Source organism: Sebastes umbrosus, chromosome 3, assembly GCF_015220745.1.
Source record: "Sebastes umbrosus isolate fSebUmb1 chromosome 3, fSebUmb1.pri, whole genome shotgun sequence".
Lineage (NCBI taxonomy): Eukaryota > Metazoa > Chordata > Actinopteri > Perciformes > Sebastidae > Sebastes > Sebastes umbrosus.
In genome coordinates this window covers 9,193,888-9,213,686 of record NC_051271.1, presented here as the reverse complement: position 1 = coordinate 9,213,686, position 19,799 = coordinate 9,193,888, and the positions used below count along the sequence as shown (strand labels likewise).

Genomic DNA, 19,799 nt, shown 5'->3' with positions numbered 1-19,799 from the left:
TCAGATGTGAAATATTTTGAGGGAATATCATTTGATGATTACGGTTTTGCATTTACATCACACTTATAAATACACTTATAAAAATAGAAATATTCATTTTTTTCTTTAGAATTTCACTTGAAACTGTTCATTTTGCACTAATGTTTTTAATAAAATGAGAAAATAGTCAGTATTTTTCATTTGACAAGTACTTAATTCACACAGGAGTTTACAAAAAAAAAATATATATATCATTATCGAGATATGAAATTACCTACAGTATATTGGAATAGAAGATTTTGGCCACATCGCCCAGCCCTAATTTAGGTACATGTAATTTTGTATATTGTGTTATACATACATACTTATACATACAATCTAGACGTTTTCTAACACCGTTTTGGTGTAGGCTCTGCTCACTTCTAGTGTAAATCCGACTACATACAGTATATTTTTGTGACATACATCCAGACAGTAGCTTTGCGTTACACCCCTAGTATGGGATTGAAAATTCGCTGTTCAGCCAAGATTTGTACATCAGTGGAGCTTAAAGGATGAAAAGTCGAGGTTGTGTGTGTGAGAGAGAGACAGAGAGCAGTCTGAAACCTTTATTAGTCTGTAATGTTGTCTAATACCCACCTGACTGCTACGTTGTTATCTCTCTGCCTCTCATATCTTTCTTTACACTCGTCTAATCTCACCTTCACACTGCACTGCTAATTCCTTTTCATTCCTTCTTTGTTCCTTATGCCCTCTTTTTCTTCTCCTCGCTTGTTAGCTGTATTCTTCTCTGCTCTACTTATTCTTCCTCCCCACCTCCATCCGTACCGCCATACAGTACATGCCTATTTCACTCCCTCTCCACCTTTCTGTTACCCAACATGTTACTCAGCCTGCTCTCTCTCCTCTGTGATTACCTCTTCGCCTGCCCTCCTCCTTCACGCTGCACTGTGTTTCAGCTGCTCAGTCATGCTGAGATAAGTCCTTGTTCTCTGTTGCATTAGACGGGATTTGAGCAGTCGAAGAGTGAAACTAGATGGAGCGGGACCTGTGACCTTCGACCCGTTGCTCTTTCACCTTTTCTAGCTCTCCAGACCCCCATACGTGAGCTTAAGACCAGTCCCACAGTGAAGGAATTTACTAAATGGGAAATCCAACCAAACCCAGAATCCACAAGTGTTAATACTCACAGCAACCATGATTTGTGAGACTTCCATTGTCTAAAGATTATACATTTTCCAAGATATTTGGATGTATATCAGAGGGATATGAACATTTCTCCACCATTTGACATGTTGATGGTATGATAGAAGTTCTGGAACCGTTTTGATTGGGTTAGCTGAATTGTTATATATATATATATATCATTTTTCATTTGAGCTGCGACAAAATTGATTAGTTTTGAACAATTAAATTAATCACCAACTATTTAGATAATCGATTAATCGGTTTGAGTGTTTTTTTAAGAGAAAAAAAGTCAAAATTCTCTGATTCCCGCTTCTTAAATGTGAATATCTTCTGGTTTCTTAATTCCTCCATGACAGTAAACTGAATATCTTTGAGTTGTGGACAAAACAAGACATTTGATGACAACACTGATCAACATTTTCCCCTATTTTCTGACATTTATAGACCAAAAAACGAATCGATTAATCAAGAAAATAATCGATAGATTAATTGACAATGAAAATAATCGTTAGTTGCAGCCCTAATTGTCGTTATGATTTTTTTTACTCTGTATTTCTTTTTTGCAATTTGTTGAATATGCACCAAAACAAGTCATGCTACATTATTCATGTTTGCACATAACCATGGATATACAGACAATAACTATATTACTTTTGATTAGTTTATGAAAACATCTTAACATGATAGTCATGAGGCAGGATTTGATCTTATAAGGAGCGTCTTTTCTAAATGAAGTGGATTTATTGCTTGCAATAGAAAATAATGGTAACGTAAATGATGCTATCAGTGGAAAGAGTCAATTGTGGTTATAATATTTTCACTAAGAAGGATTTTAATAACATCACCGTGATTGTAATAACAGCTACATTTACTCAAACTCTGCTTCGGTTTGTTTGTAAATGTGTGTGTAAACTTCCTCTCTATCTCTTCCTTTCTCCCCATCATTCTCCAGGGCGGTGAGGAAGAGCGGAAGTGTACGGTCATCATGTGCACGCGAGCCTATCCTGACCTCGTCCCTGAGTGCCAGCTGTTCCCGGGAGAGTTTGAGGAGGAGGTGGCAGACGAGGGCAGGGAGAGGGAGTCAGACAGAGACAGCGCAGTGGAAAGCACCCAAGGGTCAGACACCTCGGACGGGCCGATCAGACCTGGAGACAAAGAAGACGCACTGGGTGATCTCTTTTTCCCTGGGGAGAAGTAAGCTTTGTTTCATCTTTGTTTTTTTACTTCTGCTTTACTGTCTCTACTTACGTCCACCTTCGATGATGCTCCTTGTTCCAGTGCTGCATTCAGTGGAGACTTTCATTCATGGGGACAAATGTCTGTTTCTATTCAGCTTGATGGTCCTCGATGCTGTTTTCTCAATCAGACTCTCTAAAATTCTCTATCAGACTAAAATATAAAAAAGTTATTTTCAATTAAAGGCCAAAGTCCGATAGCCACAGCAGCATGTTTCCTCTCGTCACTACTTTTCTGTATTACGTGTCAGTCTACAAGTTATATTTTGGGGAATATGTATCCTCTAAAGGGCTCAAATAACTACATTTGTAATCATGTTTCATCAATAATTTCAGATCAGAATCTGAAACAAATTCTACCATCACTTATGGCTTTGTTTTAATTCAACCTAAATGAAGATAATGAATGCTGAGTGTAAGTAAGTATAACATCCCCTCTCGTTTTTCCTCAGGTGTGGTCAGACCAGCGTCTCAGTGACCTCTGACCTATCAACGCGTTCCTCCGCATCTCTGAACGAGGAGCAGTTTGAGGACTACGGAGAAGGGGAGGAACCGGACTACATTCCCAGCAGCCCCTGTCCGGACGACGAGACTCGAACCAACGGGTACTCCGACCTCGGCTCATCCGTTCCCTCTAGGTAAGAGAGAGTTACAGAGAGAAACACTGAACCTCAACGTTGTTTACCTTGTGCTGTGTTCACACTACGAGCGACGCAGCAACAGGCTACAAGTCATTTTCAATGGAAACCGGTGACATGAAGCTACAAACTGACGCCTACAAATAAAGTTGAGCTGGTCTCAACTTTTTTCAGCGCTTTATTTGTAGGCGTCAGTTGAAGCATCAACTAATTATTTATTTTGGTTTCAGCATGTTCTGTTCTGTTCTGCCAGTTCCCATTGCTATTTAATGACATAACTATGTCTAGGAGCGCTCGAGCAACACTTCAACAGTGACTCGGCAACAATATAGCTGGCCCAATTTTGTTGATTTTGTCACTCGTGGTGTGAACGTAGATTTAGCCACCGAAATATTTATGAAGCCGCCTAAAAACACCACCATGACATTCCAGGATTTTCCAGTGTTCTATAGTGCAGATGTGATGACCACCTCTGTGTACATCATAAAAAAAGAATACTTCTTAAAAATAAAACATTAATATTCTGCAAACAAGAGCAGAGGCGCTTTTTAACACAGTAAATTCTATATATTAAATAGGTGCGGATATTGTTGTCACGACCCCAATAAAAGTCAAACATTTGGATATTAAAACACTCATGTTAGGTCTCTCCCCAACATCCTCCGAAGAAACTCAAGTTTGATCAAATTCTCAAAACTCTCAACGCCTTTTTACCCAAGTTAATACAGTAATGGAAACTCTGCTTATTAAACTAAACTTAGCTAATTGCGTAGCTACGTGGATGATGACAGATGATTACGTCATGTACTGATGACCTGCTTCAGTTCAAAATCATTATGACTTCGAGTTTATTTGTATCCATGCTCACAGTTAACAGTTACTTACTTATTCATGCACACGTGCTCCCATACATACTCATGCATACTCATTTACAAATACAACCACAACACTTACATACAACCATGCATACATTTTAAAACAACACTAATGTGTTGTTCCTTTCAGTTCTGTATTGTACAACCTGACTGCTGTAGGCAGGGCTGCTGCTTTTAGCCTGTTTGTTCTGCGCTGGACGTGTGTGAGATTGTTGTTTTGGGCGTAACAGGGAGTGATGTGGAGAAAGTACAGACAATCACATGGTCAAGTAGTTTCTGCAGAACTAGCCTTAATTAGCCTACGAATTTATATAATTATCATTCAGCTTTCTTGATGAATCATAGCATTTCTTCCAGGCCCAGTAGCAAATGTTTGGTGGCCCAGAACCCAATGTGCTATATAATTATACATTATAATAATAATTATACATTCAGTTGTGTCTTGGCTTCTTTGCTGTTTCTCAAAGGTTAGGATAAAGACATTGACCAGTTTCTGTAGCTCCAACTCAGTTAAATATTACGGACTGCAGAGTCATTACCTGACTCGTATTATTCTGAGTTTTGACTGTAGAAGTGTAGCTTATGAGTTCTTGCCCTTAAGGCTACATTAATATTCATCAAAGGCCCGTGTTTAATGGGATTAAGTCTCCCGGCTGATAGAGTGGCAATACTGCTGCATGCTCCTTCCACGCATACCAAGCAGACAAAACTCACCAAATGGAGTTGGCATGGGGATTTAAATTCAAAATGAGGCAGCGGATTTACAAGAAGTCTTAGACAACTCAGCATGGGAAAGAAGTTTGAACGACTACAGTAGAAAGTGGGTGAAAGGTTCGCTGGTATAGTGCCTCCTAAACCAAATATTAAGAGCTTTGGAGGTTGAGATTGTGAGAACTCTGCTGTGTTGACTTTCAAAGTACAAACGGTGAGCTGGGAGAAAATAATTAGATTTATTGGAGTTATTGGAAACTATTACAAAATCAGGGAGTGTATCTTCAGGTACATGTCATGCATCATGGCCTCTCCTTGTTTTGGCAACTGTTTTGGTAATGAGGTCATTGTTTTGCTGTCTGCACCTTCCCAACACACTGTAACACAGGGTAGGCAACCTTTGGCACATGGTAGTTTAACCAACGGCACACTAGCAATAAGTACAAGAGAGTTTTTTGGAAATGTTGAAGTGCCCTCTCATCCAAATGCCAAATTACCTCTTTCACAGCCATTGGCAGTTGCGCCTATGATAATAATTCACTTTGTGTGCCTAGTCTGATAGTCTGTAGATTATGTAGCCTATAGATAAGATATATTTGAATAAAATACAGTTGTACCAACAGAGTACAGTAGAGCACAGAAGCCGTTTCCAAGCTGCGAGGCAGACAAGTGCTCGCGTCTGCCTGTCTATTCACATGAGGAGCGCAGAGACCCTGGGGACCCCAGCGGAGACGTCAGTTGAGTAAGCGGTCCTTAATGTGGCCCAGGACACATTTGCGTACACACTGCTAAAAGAATGTGGCCATGTGTGGCCCAGACCACCTCTGAATGCGGTCTGAGCGATCTGATCTCAGTGCGTCCTCAATGCGTCTTGAGTGCGTTCACACCTGTACATAGAGCTGTCCACTTGTGATCCGATCACTACAGGACGCACGTTAATACCATGTCTGAACAGGCTCTTATTTACTGTCATTTGATTGATTTTTTTTTCCCGGTCCGGTTAATGATTTAACTCAGATGTGGATGTTTTTCATAAGGATGGCAGCCCTCTTGTATAGCGCTCTCATATAGAATTACAATGTCCTGATTATGGGAGAAACATGTGTTGCACGTTGCCTACATGGTCGTATGTTCATACATGCATGCACTTGTAATCATCAAAATGACTCCTTCTCAATGTATCATATAAAAACATACATACAGACAACAGACATATAAAAACTGTGTATGTCTCTGTGTGTGTTTACAGTGCGGGCCAGACTCCTCGTAAGGTGCGTCAGCATTACAACGGCGATCTGATGGATGTCTACTGTTCTCAGTGCAGCAAAAAGGTCAACCTGCTGAATGACCTGGAGGTTCGCCTCAAAAACCTCAAGTCTAACAGGTAGGACACACACACACACACGCAGCACAGTATAACACAAGATCTTCACCCACCAAATGCCAGTTGTTAGCACAGCTTCAATAAAGAGTGACTTTGTGAGCTATTTCTACACAGGCTTTAGCCTTTTCCTGCTGACCACCACTCTTATTATTCTGACTGTAAGCCAGTCAAGTCAAATCAAATCATCAGCATGTATTCGCTGACTGCTGTTTTTCCTGACACTTTTATCCAAATTAAACCTCCACATGGGGAAATATACCGTAGCAGAAAACACGACTCAAATAACAAAATTGAAAACAGGTAGGGTGATCTGTGTCTGTGGGAAATCAGCGTTAATTATCCCAGCAGGTATTTTTTAACCATGGTACTTTAAAAGAACAAATGTCAGCTATTAAAAGTATTGTGCAGGATAGTATAATTTAATAAGAGTATGTTTAAAGTGTTCCTCCTCCTGTTTCATGCATGTACTAACACTAACTGATGGTTATGTAAGGCTGGCAGTCCTGTGCTTACCTCATCAACCATTGTAATAGGGAATCTATTATTGGAAACATAATCCGAGGTGACCATTAATAGATCTGCTGGCTACATGCAAACACAAGTGCACGCAAGAACACACATGTGGAGTTATTTGAGGACATATAATGTTGTAGAATAAGTTTTTTTTTAATATAGTGTGATCTGTGAAGTCACTTTTTTTCTTTGTTACTTGGACTCAACTGCTGACTCTGCAGGATTTCTCCCCAGAGAGAAACTATAATTCAACATGTCTCTCCTTAATCAGACCTATGCTTTCCCCTCATGAATAATGAAGTAGAGAATGGCAGAAAGAAAGAGTTAGCGGAAAGAGTAAGAGAGAATGGAGAAATTACTTTAAATGGAGTGAGCTCATAGGAAGTGGATACAGACTGAATAGGACGGTGGTGGGAATGGATTTCGATGAATATGAAAACAGTCTAAAAAATGAAAAAATACGGCATATAGATCAGTCCAAAGAATGAATGATTTTAGGCGAGACTAAATGGATTCAGAATGGACACAAAAAAGGGAGCTTTTGTCACACAGTATTTAAAGGATCACTTATGCGTGTCAAGCTCCTTCACACACAATTAGTTCATTTAAATTGGCCACAGTGAAGCATGGGTAATAAACTCATGAAATTACTGGGTGGGGTTTGGTTCATGAAGAAGACATAAGTGCAATCACGCAAACCAAAGTTCATGTAAAACACAATATTTTTGCTCTCATTGACAAATATGGCGCTATTGGTAATGTATTCATGTGAAATATTCTTTGTCTAGTGCAGTTGATCTCACTGTGCATTCACTTTTGAGAACATCTGTGCATTTAAAGGGATACTTCAGGTGTTTTGAAGTGGGGTTGTATGAGGTACTTATCCATAGTAGGTGTATTAGCTACAGTAGCTGATGGTCGGCACGCCCCCTGATTGGAGAAACAGACAGGAGCACCGACACCGCAGCAAAGCAATACAGTGCTGTGGAAGGGGATGGCAGAAAAACATATTTTAGCCACCTAAAAGAAAGGCTCACCAAAAAAAAATCAATATCTGGTTAAGTGTACGCTATATTGAGAATATTTTCACCGCTTTATTTTGCCGTCTGACAGCCCTTTCCTTCTCCTTTTTGACGGCAAACTGATATTCTCTCCTCAAACCCAGCAGCAAAGCCGCAAAAACAGTATACTGTAGATATGTTTCACTTTCAGTTCAGTTCGCCGTTGGAAAATATAAATATTATAAATATAGCGTACACTAAAACGGATATACATTTTTTTCGGTGAGCCTTTCTTTTAGGTGGCTAAAATATGTTTTTGCTTTGCTTCGGTGTCGGTACTCCTGTCTGTTTCTTGATGCTGTGGGTGTGCCAACCGCCATCTACTGTAAGTAATACACCTACTATGGATAAGTACCCCATACAACACCACTTTAAAACACCCAAACTATCCCTTTAACTTGTGGGAGGAAGCAATGGTGTCGGGGTTAAAGTTTTGCAGCATGCCATTAAAAAATCTACTGTCATAACTGTAATGATGTTAAAACACAAAGTGGCAAAACTTAAAAAGTTAAAAGTTTTAATTGATATATTTTGTACATAAAAGCACCAGTTAATCGATCACATGCACTTTCACACAAAAAAAATCCAATAATAAAAGAGTGCATTGAAAGTTCAGAGATGAAAGATAAATACTGCTAGCAGTAATTCTCCTCTGCAATTTAGCCTCTTAGACTTCTTCAAAGAGGGCATTTAGGTTAAGTGAAACATTAGCTGCAGGGGAATCGTTTTGTCACTCAGGATTATAAACTCTGCTGAGAGGATCCTCCTGGACGATCAGCCTCTGAGACACCCGTGTCAGTTATTTCTCGGTAAAGCCTCTTGATATTGTAGCACTCTGTTACCACAAAGTGACATTTTTGGATAAGATGCATCTCTTTTGAGCTTGAGTTTTATGTCATTTGTGTGGCCCTACAGTATGTTTGCCCGTTTTTGTTAATCCGATGTGAAACCCAGCACAGACAGACTGAAAGAGTCTTTGGGCTTTTGTCCCCCCGAGACAGTTGCTGAGCTGACAGAAACCCCCGCTCACTGAACCAAGAGTTAAATGGTGTTATCATTGACATGTCCTTCAGTGTTTCTGTCTCTCCCTCTCTCTCTTTCCTGCACATCTGTCACACTGAATAACTAAAATCTTAATTGCCATCAGCAGTTAGTTCCACTGCATTGTTGAACTGTGAGTCTAGACATATCCATAGCAATTGAGTGTAATAAAAACGTCTGTTGTTTTGTTTTTCCCTCTGTAGCCCCAACAGGAAAATCTCCAGCACTGCTTTTGGAAGGTAAGAGACTCACCTGTATGTATGTATGTGTGTGTGTGTGTGTGTGTGTGTGTGTGTGTCTACAGGGAAGGTCACTCACTTGTACTCTGTGTGTTTATGCATTATACAGCCTGTTCTGCACGTGTTTGCTCTATTTGTTGACATAGGCACAGACACAGTAAGATTCGTTATCACTGAGCTGCCCGACCATTGTGCTCTAACAGCCAGTTAATTAGTAACTGGTTATTCAGAGAAGATGCATGACATTTGGATGGAAATTAATCTGATCTGAAACCAGTAGCGTGCTGGAAAATCTTTGGTAATACGTCATTTTACAGGTCCGCAAATTTCATGATAATTAGGTGATAATTAGCAAGTAACCTATTTGAAATTTCTTTGGAATTACTGCCAAATTACCCCAATATTTACCTCAAAATGTATAAAAAATTACTTTATTATAAACATTATTTAATAAATATATTCCGCTATTTACCAATAGCTTGTAATGTATATATAATAATTAGTATATATAATAGTTTAATATTATTAGTTTAATTCATTATAGTATATATAATATTAAATAACTTATTTGAAATTTCTTAAAAAAACTCCCTGAATCATTACATTCGCTACCAGGTTACATCTGTGTAGACAATAAGTCACACAATGGTGAGATTTGTGTCTGATCAGAAGTGTCTTCTATTAGTTTTGGTTATCCACCTCCGGTGAAGAGCAGCACACAGCCGCTTCTCAAGCCTAAGGGCCCTACTTTAACCATTATATGCTATTTTAGAATATAATTATTAAATAATGTTTATAATAAAGTAATTTTTGATCAATTTTGAGGTGAATTTTGGGGTAATTTGGCAGTAATTCCAAAGAAAATTCAAATAGGTTACTTGCTAATTATCACCTAATTACCATGAAATTTGCGGACGTGCAAGTGTTACCAAATGTTTTATTTTTGTTCCGAAGTTGAGAAAAAAAAACTTCAGCTATACGTGGATGTATCCCCTCTTCATGGCCTGTTGGTCTGTACTGAGAGAAATGTTTTGTCGCTCGGCTTTTGTCCTATTTCCACCCACAGTAACTGAGTTATAGCGACAGAGTGAAAACGGCCTGTCAGACCTGATCTATGTATTCAATTTAAGGTTTGGCTCACTCCCCTCGTTCCCTCTACTGTCCTCTCTGTCTGCTTTGATTACTTCTTCCACTTTATTGCTCTTTTCATCTCTTCTTCTGTTCTTTCTGTTTCTTTCCTCTCCTCTCCATATTGCTAATCTCAGTAATGGATCAGAAGCTTGCTGTTCTCAAGTTATTTCCATCAGAGGAAAAAGAGGGCATATGTAGTCACATCGCAGCATGAATGTCACACTTGATTGTGTGTGTGACACAATCAGATATACGCACACATGTGTGGGTGTCTGTTCAGGCATCTACAACAAGGTGTCTATGTGTGTGTGTGAGTGTACTCATTGAAATTCAGTTTGCACCAGCTTCTCTGCTTGGCACCATACTTATAGTCCGATGCCATTAATGCAATCTTGCAGTAGGATCACTGCAGAGCAGAGCACACTTCTTTTCACTCCCTCACACACACACGTATCAGCTGGTCCTCACCTGGATCTATTCCGGGCACATTCTTATAGTTTGTGTTGTCTCTGTGTGTTTGAGCAGGCAGCTGCTTCATAACAGCAACTTGAGCAGCAGCAACGGCAGCACGGAAGACCTTTTCCGAGACAGCATCGACTCCTGTGACATCGACATCAATGAGAAGGTATCATTGTGTTTGTGTCCTTTTGTGTGTGTGTTTTTGTCCATGTTGATCTGTGTCAGTAGACCTTTATTTAACTAATCTCCTGCAGGAAGTAACCCTTCCTGTTCCTGCGTAACTACTGGAAACTCATAAAAGATTAAATATATCTCACCTTCAGCATTTTATTACGCTCTTGGCACTAAAATCACAGAGTAAAGAGTTGTTCCTGGTGGGTGCACAGCCTCTTAAGTTGAGAATGCTAATTCACAGGATGAGCCCTGTCAAGATTCCTCTTACGTCTGCAAATTCAAAGAATAGGGTTATCATTTTCAAGCCTCTAAAAAAAACGTTGGGAGTTCTGGAAAGTGTTGTTGTTTAGTGCCAATGTGATATTTCTTGTTTTGTTGAGGGATATTTCCTAATTTCCATACTGGCCAGCATTCCCTTTTCAGCACTAAATATAATTGTCACATGTAATCATGTTTATGGTGCAAATTCAGGATTTAGTTAACCGTCTCTGTCTCTATCAGGTGAGTTCTCTGGAGAAGAAGGTGGCAGAACTCGAGCATGAGATTCTGATGAACGGTGATCTCAAGTCCAAGCTGAGGCAGGAGAACACACAACTAGTACACAGGTAGAGTAAGAAAACGGGTTTCAGAAATACACATGATTTATTTTATAACAATATTCAGTTCCATATTAAACAGATCATTCTGTGTAACTTCTTTCCCCATATGAGTAATTGTGCCGACAGAACTGCAACAGAAAAAGTAACACACTCAGCTCAGTTAAGAATTTAGTGTGATGTGTTCATCGTCTCAGGGTTAATGAGCTCGAGGAGCAGCTGAAAGACCAGGAGACGCGAGCAGAGCAAAATACGCATGAGGGGCTAAGACGACACCGAGAGTCCTACAGCAAGATGGAGAGAGACAAGAACACACAGATAGAGCTGCTGACCAGCCGGTGAGAAACACATCTAACCAGCACACATACCTACATGTTTATATGCAAATGTATGAATTCATTAAAGTTTATAATCTGATGCTGAGATACAGGTTAGATTATTATATTTTTTTATGTAAAAAAACTGAACATTGTGGGGCTCTTAGATTGACATGCCTGCCTACAGAATGTAAAACTAAATGCTAAACAGAGCTCACAGATTCCTCCTGGGGTTAGTCAGCATATACTGTGGACGTTTGCTTAAACCGGTGCCTCGGCTCCCTAAGAGACACACTCAGCTTATTATATTAAAGTAAACTGACGTGCAGGTTTTTGTGTTTTTAGAGCTAAGCAGGTGGAGGAGGAGAACAGTGAGATGAGTCTGAACATGAGCCGACTCAAATCACAGACAGAGAAACTGGACGAGGTAAGCCATATTTACTGTTTGTTTTCTTTCATCTTGTTTGTCTTTTCTTTATTCTGTCCTTATTTTTACATTTAAAAGGGAACTCCTTTGATTTTACGTATCAAAGTTTGTTTAGAGGTATTGGGGATTACTTCTGCATATGTGAAAAAAGTTGCATAAAGCCTTTTGTGGCTCCAGAGGAAGCTAATCTCCAACCGAACTGTCAGCAGTAGGGATGTATTGTGGGTAATGTAGGCACCAGGTTTTGACAAGGAAAAAAATGTGTGCAATAAAAAAGACAGATCTCTCATTCTGCTGCAGTTTTATAGGAGTGCATGCTAAATTACCCTAAAGTACCCTTTTAACACATCCAGCTGATGCTCTTATCTGTTTCTCTCTCACATTCAAAGGTCAACACAGTCCTACTGTCCCTTTCAAAAATGTCAGTTTCCTTAATTGTCAAATAATGTGTGCACACATACGAAGATAATGAGGAACTGTGATATTCACAAGATGAGGTGTGCCACTGGGTGCTGCTGAAACACACCTCTATTTTGAGACAGTATAAATAACACCAAAGCTCTTGCTCTGGAAATAACAATGTGTGACCTAAGGTGTCACAGAAAATGAGAAACTTAAAGGCAGAATAAAAAAAAAATGTATAGACTCGTACAAAATATAATACCTCTCAATCATCCCTTGTGACCCTTAAAAGTGTCTGGCGATGTCTGAGATCCTGCCCATAAACTTAAAAACATAGCCTACCAACCAGGTGCCAGATCGTAAGTACACATCCAAGAGGAAGCTACCAAAATAGCGGACACGGCGCCAGAAAAACGCAAATATAGAGAGGCAAAACTCCAAGTGGACATAGCTCGTTCCACGGTCAGAGGGCGTTTGCTTCTGGTGTCGTTTAGTTGGGGAGGAGGGGCCAACTTTGAATGTTGTGTTTACAAACCGCAACCGACAAATCCTACTCATTCTGTTTTTAACTCTGTATGGAATTTACGAATAAATGCACACTAAAAACCAAAGACTTTTGTTGTCTAATATTATATATACAAAAATGTTTTATCATTTTAGATATGTGTGTATGTCTTTGAGGGTTTTCAAATTTTGAATGATTGCACACTGTAAATAGGAATGCCTGTCTCATAAGAGAGTGTATGTGTGCTTCAAACTGTAACTGTGTATGTATGTGTGTCCGTCCTCAGGAGAAGCAAAGGATGACAGACAAGCTGGAGGACACCAGTTTGCGCCTGAAGGACGAGATGGACCTCTACAGGAAAATGATGGACAAACTGAGACAGAACAGATACCAGTTCCAGAAAGAAAAAGAGGCCATGCAGGAGGTGGGGGGAGACTATTTTATGCAATCAGACACATGCACAGAGTGGGTTGTTTGTTGTGCTGCTCACTCTGTTTCCTGTCTTTCTCTTTCTCACTGCAATTATGCCGCCTCGTACACCTACACCTACAAAACACTGCACTGGCATTATATAACACTGTTCTTCTGTCCTCTCTCTGTGTGTGTAGCTCATAGAGGACCTGCGTCGAGAGCTGGAGCATTTGCAGCTCTTCAAGCTGGAGGCAGAGAGGCCTGGCCGCAGTCGCAGCTCTTCCTCTGGGCTGGCAGACTTCAACAGCAGGACCAGGGAGGTGGAGCTGGAGCACGAGGTCAAGAGGCTCAAGCAGGTACGGATGGAAGACTCTGTTCAAACGTCTTTGTTGTGCACGGTCAGCTCAGCTCAGTGAGTGCTGTAGCCGCTGAGTGTGCTTTAAGATGAGGAGATAATCATAAAACGCTTTCACATTGATTTTGGAGACTGGGAAGCAAAATGGCGCCTGTTGCACAGCTTTGGTTTGGATGCACTGAAGAGTACTAGATGTAAAGATGAGATGCAAATTCTCAAAGCACGCTACGTAATTACACCCTCACAGATTGAATGCTGCCTATTGTGTACTTGATTTCTTACAGTATACTCATCATGGTTGTTGTTTTTTTAAAGCAGCAGCAGAAGCATCTTGGCTGACCACTTGTTTTTATTTATTTCAATCATTGAACAAATTATTATAGTTTTCCTATCCTTGGTTTCCAAAGTGTGCCTGAAATTGATACATTTTTGATGGACAGGTTGATTTTATTATCAGAAATCAGAATCAGAAATACTTTATTGATCCCTGATTGGGAGTTGGGACGTTACAGTTGCTCTTCTAGAGGAAAAAAACATAGAGAAATATAAAAATAAAGGAGTATGTAACATGTAGATGGTGTACATAATATATAGTAGATATAGAGAAATATAAATAAATAATGAAAATAAGAAAAATAAATTACAAATATGAGAAATACGTACAAATATGTGCATCAAACACATACAATATATAACCACTGTGTAAATAAGTAATACAAAATGATGAGAAGGGGAATCTATTAAGTGTTGTAAATATAAATGCAAGGATAGTTTAAATAATAATTAAGAATATTTCTTGAAATGTACAGTATAAATTCTGTATTAATGACAGTGTATTGCACAGTTTCATTATTGTACAATGAATTGTACAGTTTAATCAGTATTGCATAGAATAATACAAAAGGAATTATGGAGTATCATAAGCTTTTTAAAAATGTTTTCACCATTTAACATAACTGAGCACCATGCAACTTACTCTAAGTCTCTGACTCTCTGTCACTCCTTTCAGGTGTTTGCAACTTTTGTAATCACATTGGCTCCTCTCATTCCCTTAAAATCCCCTTCAACAGCAGCACCATCCTCAACATGTTGTACTGATAGTTTGGTTATGCAGCTTAAGCCAGTTTCATATTTAATTCTGGCTGCAGAGTACATGTGTTCTTTATATTTTTCTCTGTTCTTTCGTTTCTGTATTCCCAGACACGGTGACATTTGCCTCTATTATCTGCCCGCTAGACTTAAATGTCATGTTACTGTTTCCAGTCCTGCAGAGTGTACAGACCTGGTGCAAAGTAAACATTAGAGACCAGGGAGTAGAGGAGAGTGTTTTTCAGATCTCTCTGATAAGACTTGTAGATGTTAGCGCTCCTTGAAGTTGTATAGAAGCCTGTGTCTGACTCATTGTCGTGATGATATACATTAGAAGTGATGCAACTAGGTTCCTAAGCCAACAGAAAAGGCAATACAGGAGGCATAAGTTACTAAAACCATCAAGCCTTGATGCAACTCTGTAAATGGTGCGTAGCCAGTCAGTTAGAAGTGCTGAAATGTACAGTGTGTGTATCTTATCAGAGACTAAGATGATAAAGTCTATGCCCCCCTGTAGCCTCAGACCAAACTTGTCAAACTATGTGCAGGCAAGCAAGAAGGGGAATGATAGCAATGGTTTTATTCCAGCTTCAATATGCAGATAGTTCTTTTTTTATTTCTTTCTCTCTCAATATATCAACGTCTTATCCTGAGCTACATCCTGCAGTTTTAGATTTAGAACAATTTGATTGTCTGTGGTTGCGAAAAATGATCTAATTTGAGAGACTGCCCTGTGACATCCATAGCTCACTATCTTACAGTATGCTTGCCTGTGCACTTCTGTAAATGTCTGTATGTGTGTGTCCAGCGATTTGTGCCCCAGGACTTTCTCCCAACTGAATTCCAGCACCTGGTGTTGTCTGGGGCTCGGCTCCGTCCTGGTCTGATGGTAAAATTGCTTCCGTGACCTCCCGATTAACAACTAATCACAATGGAGTAGTGTGAACGCGCCCAAGCTGAATTGGGGTCAGTGCTGCAACAACCCTCGCTAATGGTTAAGGATAGAACGAGGGGAAAAGCAAACTGACCTCTTGTCAGCACTCAGAGGCAACTTAATCATGGAGCTTTTCATAACACACCAGACAAAGCAGGGCAGCAGTTTGTTCTGTAACACGCATATAACCCATGTTACGTCCTGTAGGTGTTGCCAAAATAGATTGCTGTGTTTGCTGCTGGATGAAGTACATGAAGTGCAGAGTTTTGTCGTATGGGTTGAGTGAGGCTTGAGTAGCGGCCATTTTTTCATAACAAGCACTATCGCCGCTGATACACTTGTGTGGTCCAGACACTTATCTCGTTCTCTATCTACCTCCCCTTCCCCTGATTCTGTCTTTATAGGAGAACCAGAAGCTGAGGGAGCAGAACGATGAGCTCAACGGTCAGATCCTCAGCCTCAGTCTGTATGAAGCCAAGACCCTGTTCGCCACACAGACCAAGGCCCAGTCTCTAGCTGCTGAGATAGAAAACGCCTCCAGAGACCAGGTAAAACAAACAAAATACAGACTATGCATGCATATTATCGTCATTGTTGACTGTTAAATGTTCCTCAATGGATTTCATCTGAACAATATTATAGGTGCTTTACATACAGTAGTTAGAGCGCAACTGTATTTCTAGGACAAATCACAGCATGACCGTGTTCTAGATATTGCATTATTGTAGATTTGAATCTATTATGCATAATATGGAGGTCATTTCTCACACACAGACACTGAACAACACCATGCAAATAAGCTATGCTATAACTGAGCACTATGAAATCTGTACCTACAGCAGCATAAGAGCAGAAACAACTAGTGGATTGATCGATTAATAGAAAATGAATTGGCAACTATTTTGATAATCTCTTTAATCTTTTATTTTTTTAAGTAAAAATGACAAATATTTTCTGGCTCCACCTTCCTGTTATGTGAGATTTTCGGAGAAATTTTAATTAGTATGTGCTTGTTATTATAAATTTAGACAACATAATTGTGTATCTCGTTACATGATTTCATCACGATACGATTTCATTGAAAGACGTTAAATTATCATATTGAATCATCGCCCAGCCCTGATTATTGCAGATGTACCCATAAATAATGATTTGCATGCAGTCAACAGTAGTCCCAGAGGAAAACTAAGAAACTCTTGTGTTATAATACTTATTGATAAACTGAAATGAAAATGTGTTTGACGTACGTCTCTCTCTCTCTCCCCAGTTAATGGAAGCCCTGAAGGAGCAGGAAGAAATCAACATCCGTCTGCGTCAGTACATGGACAAAATCATCCTGTCCATCCTGGACCACAACCCCTCCATCCTGGAGATCAAGGTCGACTAGCAGCGACTCAACTGGGATGAGAATCATTCTCGGGAGTCTCGGGAGAATGAGGATCATTCCAGTTGTTTGATCGGAGCATGCAAACCCGAGTCAGGAACCTGTACAGGAGAGCAGAGAGATCCAGGGTCAGTCTTAGAAACTGGAACATATAAATAAAGAAGCATCGCCCCCTGCTGTTTGTGGCGGGAAAATGACTTCCAGAATTGGGCTCTGTGCTGAACTAAAGGGAGTTTTCTCTGACTGCAGGTCATACTACTGTGACTCTTCAACTTGATCCACCCTGCTCTGTTTTTATTTGCTGTGAACTGTAGTCACAGCTTTGATCTCATGTGACAAAACAGGTGATTTCTTCCCAGGAATATTCTGCGCTCAACATGCTTTGAGGATGGACAGTCACTCGATGTAGTACACTGGACATAAAAACTGGAACAATGTAACCTGACGTGGATACTACTGTATCCTGGTGTAATATTAGCTAAGTTATCCACAGACGTTTTAGTAAAATACAGCGAGACAGACGAACAAGAAAGCAGAAAGCAGAGGTGCCTGATCTGTAAACTGCCCATCTTTTCCCCTCCGTCATGTACTGTAAGTGTTCTCTGAAGAATGCATGTCGACGACTTATTTGGACAGGCACGTTTTTTAAGAGAGGATCGAGAAAAGTGTCAAAAGTGGTCAGAGAAAGAAAACAATAAGAAGCAGAAGATATGAAGTAAAGCATCTCTTCTCTTAAAGAAGAGGGCCGTCAGATGAAGGACCGTGTATGCAAAGCAAAGGAAGGTTTTCAGTGAAGTCGGTGATGGTAAATTGAAGGTGAATTTGTTTATTCTTGAGAACATGTCTTCCAGTAACCTTGCAAACAGCACTTGCAGTGTCAATCAGTCCAATAGTGAATCTCTTTTCACTGAGAAGTGGCCCTTAAGTTGGTTCAGATGAGTAGTAGAGTGTCACTTTATGGAGCAGAAGCTGCAACCAAGGAGTGTCTTTAAACTGTAACCCTCATTGCTGCTATTTGCTAGCATTGCATTGGCTTGAAAAGGTACACTGTTGCTCGCAATAGACGCAATGATGTTGCACAGAAATGTAAGGATATGAATGTACAGGGTGTGTGTTGGAGTGACTGGTAGCCATTGTAACATGGTTTACTGAATCGTCTCTCTATGCTCAGTGAAATCAACTCAGATATTGTACGTGAGCGCGCACAGGAGACTCACTTTTTGGGTACAAAAAAACTGGATTAACAATCTCATTGAAACCTACAGGTTGCAGATTGTTTTTTAAAGCCCTCTGATACTGTAAATATCATGAATGTACAACTGGATATTTCACTTCCTGTGAAGCCAAAAAAGGCTTTTTGACTTTAAACCGCTGTAATTGGTTAAGATGCGTTGTAACAGACATGTACAGTATTCAGTACTGTAATGATGAGGGCATTGTTCGGGGTGGAGAAACAATTACAATCTGCTGTATTATGTAATTATTCTAAACTTGAGTTTTGCTTCCTTGCACAAAAAAAACAAAACATTTTGTTTCCTTTTTGCATGGTTCACCTTTTCTTCTGTCTGTGCCTTTTGAGGACATTTTTCAAGACGATGTTGCTAATAGATTTACATAGTTTTTTGAAGGTGCGTTCTATGTCTACATCTGACATATTCTCTTGACTTGTAAATGTTGTAATTATATAGTGATAATTTGTATTCATGTGCCACTCACCACTCTTTTTCAGATTGATACTATGAGAACTATTTTATACTGTTTTATCAAAAAAGAACTTGTGATTGCTTTTAGGTGTCCTGTTAGAAAAGCAGTATAGCACAATGCTTTGTATGGTACGCAGGCCAGGTTTGGGAATACTTTGTTAATGTAATGCTTTTTTTTTAATGCAATGGTGTTTTGTTTGAGTTCTCCGTTTTTTTTGTTAGTCCCGATAAGTCCATTGCTTTTCAATCTGCTTTAAAATGGCTTTTTCTATGGTTGTAAACTGTCTTCCTAACTTAAACTAAATGGTGAGCATTATGAGCAATATTAACTTATTTACCAATACCTGCTGATTTGTGTTTTGTTTTGCTTCACAAATCGTTTCACTCTATAGCTGCTCGTGCCATTCTAGATTTCAAAAAATAATAATTAAAACAGTACATTAAACTGTAAAATTTGTCACCAACCCATTTCTTGTAGCTCTTAAGTTTTGAATCATTAGGGCTATCCAATGCGATGTAGTCACTATAAACAGCAATAAAAATGGCTTTGGCAGTGATGCAGTCTCATGAAATTTCTTATTTTAAATTACGTTTATTTCTTCTCATTCCATTTATATCATTTCTAAAAAAAAAAAAAAAAAAGAAATCACGTGTTCTATGCCTACAGTGTATGCTGCTGATGTCTTAGCTGCCATTGTGTACATACTGTGCTGTAAATAAAAAAATTGACATTAAAATAATCCATTCTTATCCATTTACATGACTGATTTCAGAATTTACAATCTGTTAATTGAAAGCTGATTACATCTGGAAGCATATGTCTATACAGATCATTTAAACATGAATGGGCCCACACGACTGGAGTTGAAAGACATGTTAAGTGGCGGATAGATCTATCTTGGGATCTATAGTATTTGGCCAAAAATATATGAACAGCAGAACAAAGTACGTACCCCAATATGACACCCATGTGTGATTGTTGAACATCTCATTACACCATTAAAAGTACAGCCTACACTGTACTGGAAAGGTTTCACAGTAGCTTACC

General features: G+C 39.4%; 1 protein-coding gene across 4 annotated transcripts in view; it reads left to right on the top strand.

The window, feature by feature from the left end:
- The window catches only part of rab11fip4b (RAB11 family interacting protein 4 (class II) b), a 67,381-nt gene extending 47,876 nt beyond the window's left edge, over positions 1 to 19,505 (top strand). For 3 of the 4 annotated variants that reach the window (XM_037764415.1, XM_037764418.1, XM_037764417.1), the window contains 13 exons: positions 2,120 to 2,361; positions 2,855 to 3,040; positions 5,876 to 6,010; positions 8,829 to 8,864; positions 10,521 to 10,620; positions 11,130 to 11,233; positions 11,422 to 11,562; positions 11,887 to 11,968; positions 13,162 to 13,299; positions 13,484 to 13,642; positions 15,539 to 15,619; positions 16,069 to 16,212; positions 16,932 to 19,505. In XM_037764415.1, the coding sequence (XP_037620343.1) occupies positions 2,120 to 2,361; positions 2,855 to 3,040; positions 5,876 to 6,010; positions 8,829 to 8,864; positions 10,521 to 10,620; positions 11,130 to 11,233; positions 11,422 to 11,562; positions 11,887 to 11,968; positions 13,162 to 13,299; positions 13,484 to 13,642; positions 15,539 to 15,619; positions 16,069 to 16,212; positions 16,932 to 17,051 (1,668 nt within the window). In that variant the 3' untranslated portion in view covers positions 17,052 to 19,505. The remainder of the gene's footprint in view (positions 1 to 2,119; positions 2,362 to 2,854; positions 3,041 to 5,875; positions 6,011 to 8,828; positions 8,865 to 10,520; positions 10,621 to 11,129; positions 11,234 to 11,421; positions 11,563 to 11,886; positions 11,969 to 13,161; positions 13,300 to 13,483; positions 13,643 to 15,538; positions 15,620 to 16,068; positions 16,213 to 16,931) is intronic. The other variant, XM_037764416.1, reaches the window with a different exon arrangement.
- The last annotated feature ends 294 nt before the right edge of the window (positions 19,506 to 19,799 follow it).